Source organism: Myiozetetes cayanensis, unplaced genomic scaffold, assembly GCF_022539395.1.
Source record: "Myiozetetes cayanensis isolate MyiCay16 unplaced genomic scaffold, myiCay2020 scf1, whole genome shotgun sequence".
NCBI classification, from domain to species: Eukaryota; Metazoa; Chordata; class Aves; order Passeriformes; family Tyrannidae; genus Myiozetetes; species Myiozetetes cayanensis.
The window spans coordinates 87,479,114-87,491,873 of record NW_026086604.1 but is presented as its reverse complement, the minus strand read 5'-3'; the positions used below and the strand labels follow the sequence as shown (position 1 = coordinate 87,491,873).

Genomic DNA, 12,760 nt, shown 5'->3' with positions numbered 1-12,760 from the left:
TTTCTTGCTACTTTTTTTCATCAGAGAAACATATTAGCTTCTTACTCAGTTCTCCTCCTTCACGTTTCCGTGAAGAGTGCTCACCATGATGTAACATGTAGATAATGCATACAGAAATGTATTTTTGGCTAAATGGAAGCTTTAAAAACTTGACTTCAGGTACATTTTGATGCATCTAGCACATGATAACCCACGTGAGCTAAAGAAAAAATAATTCCTTAAAGACAGACCAGGAAATGGGTCCAATTGGATGTTTACCAGGAAAAAAAGTCTTTTGGTTTGATTTAATGCCAGTTCACTTTATCAGTTGCATTTAAAACAAGACAAAAGGACAACATTTGAAGGATTAGATTTGGGAAATGGGGTATGACTGACAGGGGAACCAGAGACAGAACATGTGGAGAGGACATAAATTGTCATTTATGAAGAATGATTTATAGGCTTCTGTCTCCCAGATAAACACAGAAGCACATGCATATGGATTTCTCCATGGCTCTAAAGCAAAGCTGTTGAAATATTTTTTTATGGGCATCAGTAAGTACTTAGATGCATCATATCAAGAACAGGCCTGAAGGTTGCAAACAATGGTACCCATGCAAAAAGACATCCACATATAGTCACATGCTCATTCCACTGGTTTGGGATATTTGGGTAGGAACATGCACAATATGCCTAACTGCTATTTTTTGTGCATTGTAGACAAAACATGGTTGTTCCTCTACCATTGTTTCCAAAGGCATAGGGTATTTGGAAATTCTCCATAAGGGAAATATGCCAGAATAGGTGGTGGAAGGGGGACTTAAAAAAGTTTTAAAAGGATGAGTAAAAGGTTGATGTTGATCGATTACTTAATGGGATTTAAAGGGGTGGGAAATTTTATCAGGATTGGGGTTTGCTGCAGGCACCATGTACATTTGCTGTTACTAATTCTTCTGATACTGAAGTTATTATTCTAAGAAGTAGTGACATCACATAAATAAAAAAGGACCTGTAAAATATCATAACCCTGAAAATATGTGAATTTATAGGATGGGTTATTCATATAATTTTGGCAGATGGAGGAACATCTGCAATGGAATCATTATGGATTAGGATCTGGGGATACTGCAGTAATATATTTTTATTTTTATAAAACACTGTACTTAATTTAATATGCAAAAGCAAAAGGAAAGTAGCACTGAAGTGTCAGCAGTGATTAAAGTCAAACATCTAGAATAAATTGACACTGTCTGAATTAAAATAAATGAGCAACAGTGAAGCACAGTGAAATAAATATATAGTGGACATAGAGAATGACAGGAAAATGTGGAATTAAAACTATACCCAGGAGTATTTTATTAAACCTGCAAAACTGCTCAAGAAAAATGGTTTCCTGAAATCTTTTGAGCAATCATTCCCTACGTGTTTATACAATCTTGTGCATCTATTACCCTTGGCCCTATGTACTGTATTTTTTTCTCCTTTACATTTTTTATTCATTCCTTACATTCATTAAGTAAATTGCAGGAATGTTGCAACCAGTAAAAGCATACCTCATGTAAGTGGATCTTTAACTTATTTATAGATACAAAAGATAGTTTAAGATAAGCCTTCAAGAGAGTTTTTGTTCAGTTATTTAAATATGCACAATGTAACTTACCAAACAGCCTGGCAAGCAACTTCCTGGTGTTTAGGAGCATCTTGAAAATAATTAATGCAGTTAATTTTAAGCAGGTGTTGCCCTGCTCGTGTGAAAGGATATAAGACTGGAAAAGTGCATGCACAGCTCTCTAGGAAATTAGAAACAATTTTTTCCTTGAGCCAGAAGTCGCGTGGCAGCTGAACCCAGACTCCCAACAGGGACCAGAGAATCCTGCTGTGGTGCAGAGGTAGACTCCTGCAGCCCAGAATGGCATCCTGACAACACAATGTCCAGCCTATCCCATCAAGTTGTTGTGTGGGTTTGCTGCAGGCCGCAATAGAGAGGGTGACTCTTAGGACAGCTACCATTGGATTCATGGCTACAGAGAAGTGCTACTCACTGTCTGCGATGGGCAACTCTCCCTTTATGGTAGTAGCTAAAGTCTTCACTCATAATGTACTGGGCAGAAGTCATTCTGCTCTCTTATAGTTCATCCAGGGGCTCAGAGGCAGAGGTTCCTCTCAACCCCGAAAAGCCTAGGTGAGAGCTAGGTACCAACAGCTAGAGTGCTGTGTGCGATCCCTGCACGCAGTTTAGTTGGCTATGCTCAAGGCAGTCTCTGTGGCATGGTATAGCTGTGTGAGTGGCTTGAGAAGCCCCAACCAGCTTTGAAGCTTTTTGAGAAAGCAGCAAGAATCCTCAGCAGCTGCTTCCTCCCTGCTTTTGTAGATAAGCCTACACTGAGGCCATTGCCCATTTGCTAAGCAAATGTGCCTATGTCTGGCTACATTCCTCACATCCAGACTTCTGACTTTCCATCTTGTCTCATACCTGCCTCATCACCATGGACTTGTCTGGACTCTTGGCTGAACCTGGTGACTGTCACTAAACTTGCCCAGCTCATGTCCTGCAGTGCTTTACTTCTCATAGGTGAGGACTGATTCCTCTGCCCATTTTGCTGACTTTGGGCTTACTTTCCCTTATGGACCAGCTCACTTCTGCTGCTCCTCAGTGCCTGCCTGCTCAGCTCTTTCAAATATGAGGTCTTTCTTTGCATGCCCCAAAGCATGACTTTCAAGTAGAACTTCAAGATCAAAACTGATGTTTCTCCAAAGGAGGCTGCAGCCAAGCGATCTGCACATTTACAGCTTTGGATTACAGCTTGACCTGTTTGGAGGAAGTTACTCCCTTTTCTGAATTAGGTCCTATCTTGCCAGTCAACACGTGATTCCTCAGTGCAAACAAATGTCATCAGCACAGGCATCATTCACTCAAGTTTGCTATCTAGGCTTTCATAATCAGTAGAGAGGCAAGATTTATATTAACCCAGAGAAGACGTGAACTCTGCTCTTAAAATGACTGTTTCTCTCCACTGATACATGCCGAGCTAGTCAGAACTCTGAGGTGGAAACGTCTTCACTGAGGTTGCCTACGGGATAAATGAGCTGAAAATCCTATTCCAGGCCCCATTATATGCTTTCAGCCCTTGCAGCTGAAAGCCATGATAGATTTGTATATATAATACATTTGCAGCCAAGAGTAACCAGTATCTTCCACACGCTTCAAAGGGAGAAGGCTTTTTTGAAAATTAAAGTCTGGCTTCATGCTTAGATTTCAGATTCAGGCTTTCCTAGGGCAAGGGGCTGGATCCAGGGGATCACAGTCCTTTCTTTCCTGTTTCTGATTTGCAGATGCGTCACCAGGCATTACGCACTTGGCAAGGACACCCCACCAGCTCCTAGATTCCAACATACGGCTGCAGAAGAGACAGTTAGGGAGGGCTGCAGAGCTTAGGATATTTCTGGCTTGTATTTAACGACTAGAGCCAGCTGGCTTCATTTACCAAGTTTTCTAAATCTAGCTAATCCTACTGTCAGATCCAGCTTTTGTGACTTTTCCATCCCTCCTGCTTCACTTTCCTTGGAGGAAACAGGGAACAGCTGTTGGAATAGCAGATACAGCCTGAATGGCCAAACTCTCTCTGTTCTGTGCTCAGCCCATCAAAGTGAGGTTATGGCTGCTGCTTCACAGGAGAGGGCGGAAGAGGTGGCAGCTGAAAAGGTAACACCTCTTTCCTCCTACCCTACGACAGCAAAGGCAGTTCTGCAGCTTTCTGCAGGAGTAGGGACAAGGTGTGGGCGTTAGTGCAGGCAGCAAGGGATAGAGAACCGGATGGTTAGTTGCTGGAGGACAAATCCCTGTTTTAGTCTATTTGCCGAGGTCAGAGTATCCTGCATTCAACTACACAAGACCTGAGGTTGGCTGGGATTTGATATCATCGGCTATCAATGCCACCATAGCTCTTTGAGTTCCTTCCCAACATTTTGCAGTCCTATTCCTCCCTTTCTCTTCCACTCACAAGGCGTGGGTACAGATAAGAATGAGTGCTTTACAGCTGCTATTTGTAACATTGTCATATAATTAATGTGAAAACATTGGAGTTTTTTTCTTGATCTGAAAAATTAAAAGGCAGGTATCTTCAAATCTCGCAGAAAGAGTTAAGTGGGTCATAAACCCCCCTTCTACAGTTTGTAAACAGAGCACTTTGGAATGCAATAGCTAATATAAGTAAAGTAATAATAATACATATAAAAGTGTTCTGATGTAGTTTTTAATTAAATGGCAGAATTCTGTAGTCTTCTTGCACTCGATTCTGTTGTAATGCAGTTTAAATGCATATACACATGGTGTTTGATAGTGTGATTTGCTAATAGCGTCATTATATTAACATCAAATAGTTACTTGTAATACCAGTAGGTAGATCTGATGACAACACTTTCTTGCAGACCTTTTATTCAGTTCCATACTAGCTCCTTGAGCTATCCTATTTATGGTGGATGAGTGCCTCACATTCAGTGTATTTTTTCTTTTGGGGGGTGAGGAGTGTCAGAAAGTTAAAGCTAATGCAGTTAGCCTGTTTCTCAGAACATGGATAAGAAAAGAAATATGGGGTTTTTGCCCATGTTTGGAGAAATTGTGCAATTATCTCATATAGAAATGCCTGGTTTTTTGTAAGACAGCCTTAAAATTTCATATAAGATACAAGGACAACAGGAGTTACCACAGCTGTAGAGGCAGCATTAATGCACACTCAATAGGGTTGAGTTCCTTGTTCTGTACAGGAGTTAAAATATCTGAGAGGAAGGAGATACTGCTATCAATATCCCAAGATATATTGCCAAGAAGTCTGGGGCTAAGGATGGCAATAAAGGTATTTGCTGCAGGAAACCTTGATGATGAAATTCTTCTGGAGACTTATCTTTCGGCCTCCTGAAACCCCTCTCTGCACAGGCCACAATTCATCTCTCACATGCTACTGCTAGTGTGGTTGTTCATCTGTTCTTCCCCTCAAGCACCTCGCCTGCCACGGGACTGCTGTGTTGCAGAGTTTGAGAATGTAGAGCAGAAACATTGCCACTTCTGTGCTCAGAGCGATTTCCCTTCTAGGCACCCAGCTCGTTGGAAAGCAACTGACCTCAAGCACAGATTGATGAAGAGAGGGGACATTATTAGAGTTTAGGGAAGAGGTCTGACAAGCATGTGAGGTAAGAGATGTGAAGGACAGAAGCTGACGAAAATGCAGTAAAAGAAGCAAAGAGAAGGGTGACAAGGGGAAGGGGGCAGAGCATTAGTGCAGCATGGCTTTTCAATCAATGTACTGTTTCCAGTTGCAGAGGAAATTAGGGTTTGGGACACTGGTGCACAGTGGAAGCATGTCATTGGTGACTTCCATAAAATATTCATGAGCAGGGTGACAAAAAAAAATCCAAGTTTCAGTGCTTATTCTTGTTTGTTTTGGCCAAGAAGTCCATGTGACAGATCTACAGGTCATCTCCCTGCTGATGACTTTTGTATCAAGGAATACAGTTCTGCATAATGGATTTTTTTTCCTTCTTTTTGCATTTAATAAATAGAAAATAATTGCATTAAAATGAAGAATCAACCAGGTGCTAATGTTACATTACAATCATGCACCTAACTGATCAGTACAAGCATTTCTGTATGTGCCAGCAATATAATTTCTTCAAGTATGGGTAATATAATGATTTTTTCCCTTGCCTGCTTGGAAATACAGTCAGTGAAGGTTACCTGCACAATCCTTACTAGTCACCTTATGCACATGACTATAATAGACTTTCATTGCATGAATACATATTTCTTCTTCCACAGTTGTCTCTGTACATGGCAGTGCACAGGGATACTTTTGATAATTTGCTCTAGCTTGTAAAGCAGTAAGTTGTAGATTCCTGAATTTTAGGTTCTGTGGAATAGAAGAGGTTTGTTCTCATAGAGATATCATAGAATGATTAAGGTTGGAAGGGACAACAGGAGGTCATTGAAGATTTCAATGTTACTTCTGTAGCAATGCCCAGGTGTCTGTTGCATTTTAGATGGAGAAAAAGCCATCAAAATCAGCCATTTCCCTCAGCCATTTTTTTTCCCTGATTTGAGGTGCTTAGTATTTGTTTCTGTTGTTCAATGCATGAGGCTGTGCTGTGACAAAAAAAGGTTCTCTGCAATTGGTACAGGTTAAGGCATGTCACAACAACTGCAGGAGCAGCTAGGCAAGGCAGCATGTGTTAGGCAGCAGCATCTCAGCTGAGTTAAAGGTTAAAGGTGGTACTGACCCCTATGTGTCTTGGGTTGGTGGCATCGCCCTGGGTGGATTAGGTCTTGCTCTGGGAGAATGGCACCCAGAGGGAAGGCCAAACTCTGTTGGCCAGAGTTTGAATTTGATTAGCAACTGATGAAATTAATGGTGAAAGTAAGATGGGTCCCATTTTCAGAGAACAGGCAGTATGTAAAACCAAAAATGGCTGTTAGAACTACTTGGCTCCAACAGGCTTCTTCAATTTAATATGGTGTTTAAAGTTTAAGGCACAAAAAACCCCTTCTCTCTGAAATTGCAAGTTTTCTCCAAAAATAGAGCTGGTGAGAAAAATGTGAGCTGACTTTACCAAAAATATCATCTATGTCGTGAACGAGTCTCAGCTACATTAAAGCAACAAAGCTTGGTTACTCTTCCCCTCTCTCACCCTGCTGCTGCTCTGTGGGGGCCAACATTTCGCAGGGGACAGGTGCAGACCAGTGAGAGCCTGCAGTTTGCACTCTGTGGGGGACTGCCTCAGGGCTTTCCCAAACCAGTTTTTCCTGCAGCACTGAATAACAGCACCTTATGATCCTGACAGCAGTGATAAGCCAGGAGGAAGGGGAAGCAGACCAGAGGCTTATACAGCAAGCTGCGGGCCACTGCTCTCCCCTCTGCCTTGTCCATTTGGGTTCCACAACACCAGAGCCTGGGTCTTCACAGTTCTTTTTGCTCCATCTATACACCCAACAGCTCTCACAGCTTTTCCTTATCCTCTCACAGGGCAGATCAACCCTACCATTACTCTTCTTGTAATCCCTTTTAAACCCCAAGTGTTTTGAAGGCCTTTCCCTGTGCCCTCTCAACACTTAAGTAGGCCAGTGACTGACCCTTATCTGGCCCTAGACATTTTAACTGTACAGTTAAAATAGCCATTTTCTGAATCAGTGGTACAGTTTCTTACCTTGGGCTCCTTGACTGTAAAACAGTCTGTGAGCAGACTCGACATCCAAAAAGTAGTCCATTTTGAAGGAACTTTATGTACAATACTCCGGTATGGATGATCAATCAGATTCCTAGGAAAGATTACAGAGATGTCAGACATAAAAAAGCTTGTGAGTTTCTTTGTGGAAAGAATTGTGTAGGCAGTCACTAAAATGCTTCATTTGGCATATTAGGGTCAAAGTATTTTCAAGTCACTATTCATAGAACTTCATAAGCATCCTTTTCTATTTTAGGATCTTTGATTCAAATCCTTCTCTAAAGACAAAACCAGAAGTCCTACTGCAGTATTAGCAAGATTCCTAGAAGCGTCCTAGTACAAGCACCTGTATTCTAGCCACAGTCTTTATGTCTTAAGACATAATCTTAGATTCATCTGCCTGTTACATTTACTCTTAGAAAGAAGACCAGAAAAGGGACACGGACAGGGACCTTCTTTAGCCAGATTCACAGCCAGCATCTCTGAGTAGGCACTACTATAACAGACTACATTAAAGATAGTATTTGTGCCACTTATGCCAAAACACTGCACTAGAAAGAAAGACACAATGTTCTGGATATTTCACTCCACCTAAATGACCAGAAGCCAACCTTCCCTTCCCTCTCTCCACTTGCTGATCAGATGCAGCAATAGAACCATCAGTTCTAAAAGTTGTGGTGAGAGCAGTCATTAAGAAATTCTAGGCTACTCCTAGCACCGTTTCATAGCTAAGGTTTATATTTTTTGCATTCTTCTGTACCTCTGATCTGTCTAGATCCTAGATTACAACTGTCCAAGATGTACACAGTCAGGTTTGCCTTTGCCAGGCAGAGTTCCTGGAATGATGCACATTATTGTGACCCTTCTCCAGCTTTATTACCACCTTCTGCATTTTATTATACCCTGAACAACTCACACAAAAAACAGGATTTGCAGAAAACACACAATCCAGTTCTCTCACCCACATCTCAGTTCACCATGGCATATAATCATAAGCATACAAACAACTCTGAACAATGTCTATTTTAAGACAGACAGACAAAAATACCTCTAGTCCTTTTCCGTGCAAACCTAGCAGAAAGGTTTGGAGCAGGGAGTCTGACTCGATTCAAGCAATTCCTTTAATTATGCTGGAAAAAATAGGGAACCAGGTTTCCAAAGCTTTCCCTCTTTCCTTTGATTCAGTTTTCATCGATCAACATGCAGTCCTTTCTAAAATTCAGAAGTCTGTCCTGATGAGAAAACTTTTAAATTCCTGAGCAATTCACTTTACTGTAGCACTCCCAAACCAGAAATGATACTTACTGCGGAGTATCAAGAGCTGCCTGGCAGTGGTGTAAGCTCCAGTAGTTTCAAGGAGGGTTTCTTTGATCTTACTAAATGTCCCCAGTGTAAGCAAACAATTTTGATTGTTTGATTGGAACTCTGATGAATAATGCATAACGTCAACTGGACTTCCTTTATCAGATAAAAATGGCCAGGAGATGTTGTTACTTAGCAACAGGAGGTGACACTATGTTCATCTCCCCCACTCCCCCTCACCCTTCATACTGAAAAATTAAGCCCCTGGTTTTGATTTGATAAAAACTTTCCCATGGAAAAAAAAAAAAATCTACATCAAGTTTCCTTAAGAATTTGTTTTTCACTCTGATCTTCCCTGTTGCCTCTGATATTCTGAGATATTTTTAATGTTTCATAATGATTAACCGTAACATTGTTTTTTGTCTAATAATTTGCTTTCAGGAAGTAAAATACCTACTTTCTTCATCATTTACCGCAAGGGTAAGGAGATTGTTTTGCTATAAATATAATGTAAATAACATCTTGAGAATAGATTCATTTCTTCTCTGCTACTGCTTGTTGGACAAGGCAGACAGAAAAAGCAACATACAAAATGTTTCAGTGATGGTATGAAATATATAGAATATCGAGAAACCTTTCCTATTACAGAATTCCTACTTTAAATAATTCATTCATTCTTGAAGGAGCCCTAACATTCAATATAAGCATTCTCGAGGAATCATTGCATTTCCTTAAGATACGGCTTTTTATAAAATGCAGAATGTAGCTTTTTTCAGGAAAGGCACATTGATAAAAAGCCAAAGCACTCTGAAAGGTTTTAAAAATAAATAAATAAAATCAGATGCAGAAGATAAGTACTTACCAGTGTTACTGACCTCTTTCCATCCTACTGTCATGGAATAAGACTAAGCAAATGCAACCCAGTCTGTGAGCCAGAATGAACAGCTTCTAATTTTCACTTCAACCTCGAAATCAAGAGTACTGAATAGAGAAAGGTGACGGATCTGCTGTTTTATATTATGATGAAATGAAAGCTCTTAGCACAGATCTGAACAGAACTGCTTTTTTTTATACTACATTAGCCTGCTAATTTGAGGAAAGTGAAAGGCTTTGTTTTACTGTCTTTTATCTGTTCTCTTTGCTACCCCCACAATTTAATTTGCATTTAAAATTATTCTTATGTCTCCACTGCACTCCAAGGTATGGAGCATTTTCTAATCACGATGAATGTTCAGTGTGGTTTTTGTGCAATGGCACTTTTATTCTGAGCCAGAAACATGGTGAGTAATTATAATTGCCAGCTATTTTCTAGAATGAAATACAGAGTGGTTGTCTGATGCGGTTTCTGCTTTTTCCTTCATTTAGCAGTACATTGCAACAAACTACTCAGTCAAAGCATCAGTAAAAAAATAAATCAAATAGCACAATGTCATGGTATGATAGCTTAAACATACATATCCATAGACCGTGAAAGCAGAATATGTTTCTACCAAGATCTTTTCAATTATAATTTGCCTTTCCTGAATTTAAAAGTGAGCTTTGATGGTTAATAAACTGAAATTAGCACAGCTATCTCTTGGTGGCTTCTAGTTCATCTAGTTTAGCATTACTGGAGCTGTGCATTGTTTGGAATTAATTTAATTTAATGGCCAACAAAGGCCATGCTATTAAGTTACATGGACATCCCTCGCAAGAGGATCAGGACCCTGCTTTTTCCAAAAGTTCTCAGAGTAGTCCCCCAAAGCCTGATTTTGGAAGTGAATCAGAAATTAAAGAAGGCAGTGATAAAGTGATCCTTTGATAAATTTAAAATCAGAAGTTCTGGCAAAACAAGTATCAGGAAGCAATCAGACATAGTCTTCCCATTTTTACAGATATTCTGCTCAAAAGATCAGCTATAAATGCCCTCTGAAATCCACTGCCACCAAACGTTACTGATGTTCAGAACCACGGGTTCTGAAAGATAAGATTTTGTTTTCAGTATCGGAAAGCTCTGTATCAAATAGCATAGGATTTTTTTTTTTTTTTTTGCTTTTAAGAGGAAACCCAAGAAGGTAAATAAACCCTCAGAGCACAGTTTTCTTGGAGAAGGTTAGAAAGTAAGAATCCTTGTGAGCACATTACTTCATGGCTTCCCACTCTTAAGAGGTTTTATATTCTTCTTCAAAGCACCCAGACAGTATCAAAGATAAGGGTGAGCTACATGAACTCCAGGTACAGTCTGGTATGGCTGTTCCTGCACTGGCATTACAGTAAGTATGGTTGGATTGAGTAGGTGTCTCACCGTGGATCTGGTTTATTTGAGAGATATGACAAACATTTTCATTCCTAAACACAATTTAAAGGAAAATCAGACAGCAAGAACACAGCAAACTCCTTTCTTTGCATTTTGGAGAGTTGCTAGCACCTTACTCTTTGCATTTTGAAGAGCTTGTATTTGCCGTGGTGACTACTGAGCAATAGGTCCTTCCAAGCTGGCTTCTGATAATTATTGGATCCAATATCTCACAGACCAGGGGCCAGTTGCCTGTTTAGCCCAGCTGATTGTCTTTAGCAGAAAACCAGAAAAAAATAAGAAAGGCTGGCAATACAGAGATACAGAAGGAAAAATGGAAGACAGGAACCTCACTTGCTCCAAGGATTGTACCTGCTTGTTTGCATGCAATGTGGAATATTTTTTGTTTTTCCTAGGGACACTGAATCTCCCACTAAGGAGGAGACTGAAAAAAATACAAGCTTGCATGCTGGAGAACATTTTATAGCACCTGTCCTTTAGCCTTTGGTGTGTCCTTCTGATTCCCTTTGCTATCACCCTTTCAATCTGTGTTGTCATCTTACACCGTAACTGGCAAATATAGTTATTGAAATCACCAGCAGCCTCTCTACTGACCATTGCAAGATCATCCATCTTGATACCTTCATCCATCTCAGGGATTTACAGTTCACTTTAAATTACAGTGCAACAGTTCTGACAGCTGCTAAGAGCTCTCTCTGACAAGGGAGTACTTAGCAACAAGAAAGGTAACAGTGCCTATATATTTATATGCTTCTGTGGCATTCATCACCATGAGGGGAAATCCTTGCCTGCCTGATTGTAAAGTCTTTAGGGTGGTAGTGTGGACTCAGATTTGGCCCGCAGTCCAGAAAACTTGACCCACAGAAAGGGAAATCCATTACCTTCAGTTCAGCTGACAAGCCTACACATCTAGAAAAATGTGCAGGTGAAACAGACCTATTTTGAGTTAAGTATGATCCCCAGATCTGGCTTCACATGCTCTTGAGGCTCACTGTGAAAGCTCTGCACAGCTCCTGTGCTAATGCATGGTGCATTCAGATGTGTACTCTGACTTGGTTTCCAAAGAACAGCAGAGTACCTCAGGGTGTAGGAAGGGAAGGGAGGCAGTAGCCAGAACCAGAAACTGTACTCTCTAGCTCTCTGAATGCTTTCCTGTGTTCTGTCAAGACCTGAAGCCAAACTTGCAAAACCTCAGCTATTGACTGAACCTCTTATCAGCACAGATCCCTCTTTAGGATAACAGGTGTAGTGGTTTTATAACATAGACAGATATCTATACAGGACTAGACAGAGATTGAACTCTTTGTGAGCTAGACCGTAATACCAACCAACCTCTGCTAAAGGAATACTTGGAAAAATCCTGTTACACTGTGGAAAAATATGAAGCCAAAATTCCTCATCATGAGCTTTAGTAACCTACTGCATCACATTTGACTTTTTCCCAAATTAAAAAAAGAAAACTAACTGAAAAAAAAAAAATCTCAAGAGGAAAGTAATTGAACACTTGGCATTTAGAAGGAGTGAGTGGCCTTCTGGTTCTCTAACAGTCAGATACATGTAGGCATAGGGCTTTTTTCCTATCCTGAACTCTCTATTGAGAACATAACTGTTACTGTAATGACTCAGAACCTTGGAAAAAAAGTCTGCTGCTGACAAACACTAATATTAACCTGAAAGAAAGTGGGAGAGAGAATGTAATGTGTGACTGAAGAAGTGTAGGCAAGGTGATTATTACAGAGAGTTGTTTCCTGAGGGGTACATTCAGAATAAAGGAAGAATATAAAAGTTTAAGCCCCTAAGCTGTGAAGAATGTGCTTTTTTAAAATTATAATTATTAGTCTTGTACTTAGATATGTTAAAAAGAGAGGATTGCTAGCAAAATTAAGACACAAATATGTTCTCTATTTCTTATTTGTAAGGCAAGACAGATATTATGATCCACACAACAAACAATAAAACACAAAAATATTC

At 40.2% G+C, this 12,760-nt stretch overlaps 1 protein-coding gene across 4 annotated transcripts in view; it reads right to left on the bottom strand.

Annotated features, from left to right (window-relative positions):
* PHACTR1 (phosphatase and actin regulator 1) overlaps positions 1-9,582 on the bottom strand; it is a 302,097-nt gene extending 292,515 nt beyond the window's left edge. For 2 of the 4 annotated variants that reach the window (XM_050309928.1, XM_050310224.1), the window contains exons 1-2: positions 8,497-8,661; positions 7,174-7,285 (exon numbers count right to left, since the gene is read on the bottom strand). In XM_050309928.1, the coding sequence (XP_050165885.1) occupies positions 7,174-7,234 (61 nt within the window). In that variant the 5' untranslated portion in view covers positions 7,235-7,285; positions 8,497-8,661. Of the gene's footprint in view, positions 1-7,173; positions 7,286-8,239; positions 8,386-8,496; positions 8,662-9,355 lie in introns of those variants that run through there. The other 2 variants (XM_050310010.1, XM_050310070.1) reach the window with 2 other exon arrangements.
* Between the last annotated feature and the right edge of the window lie 3,178 nt (positions 9,583-12,760).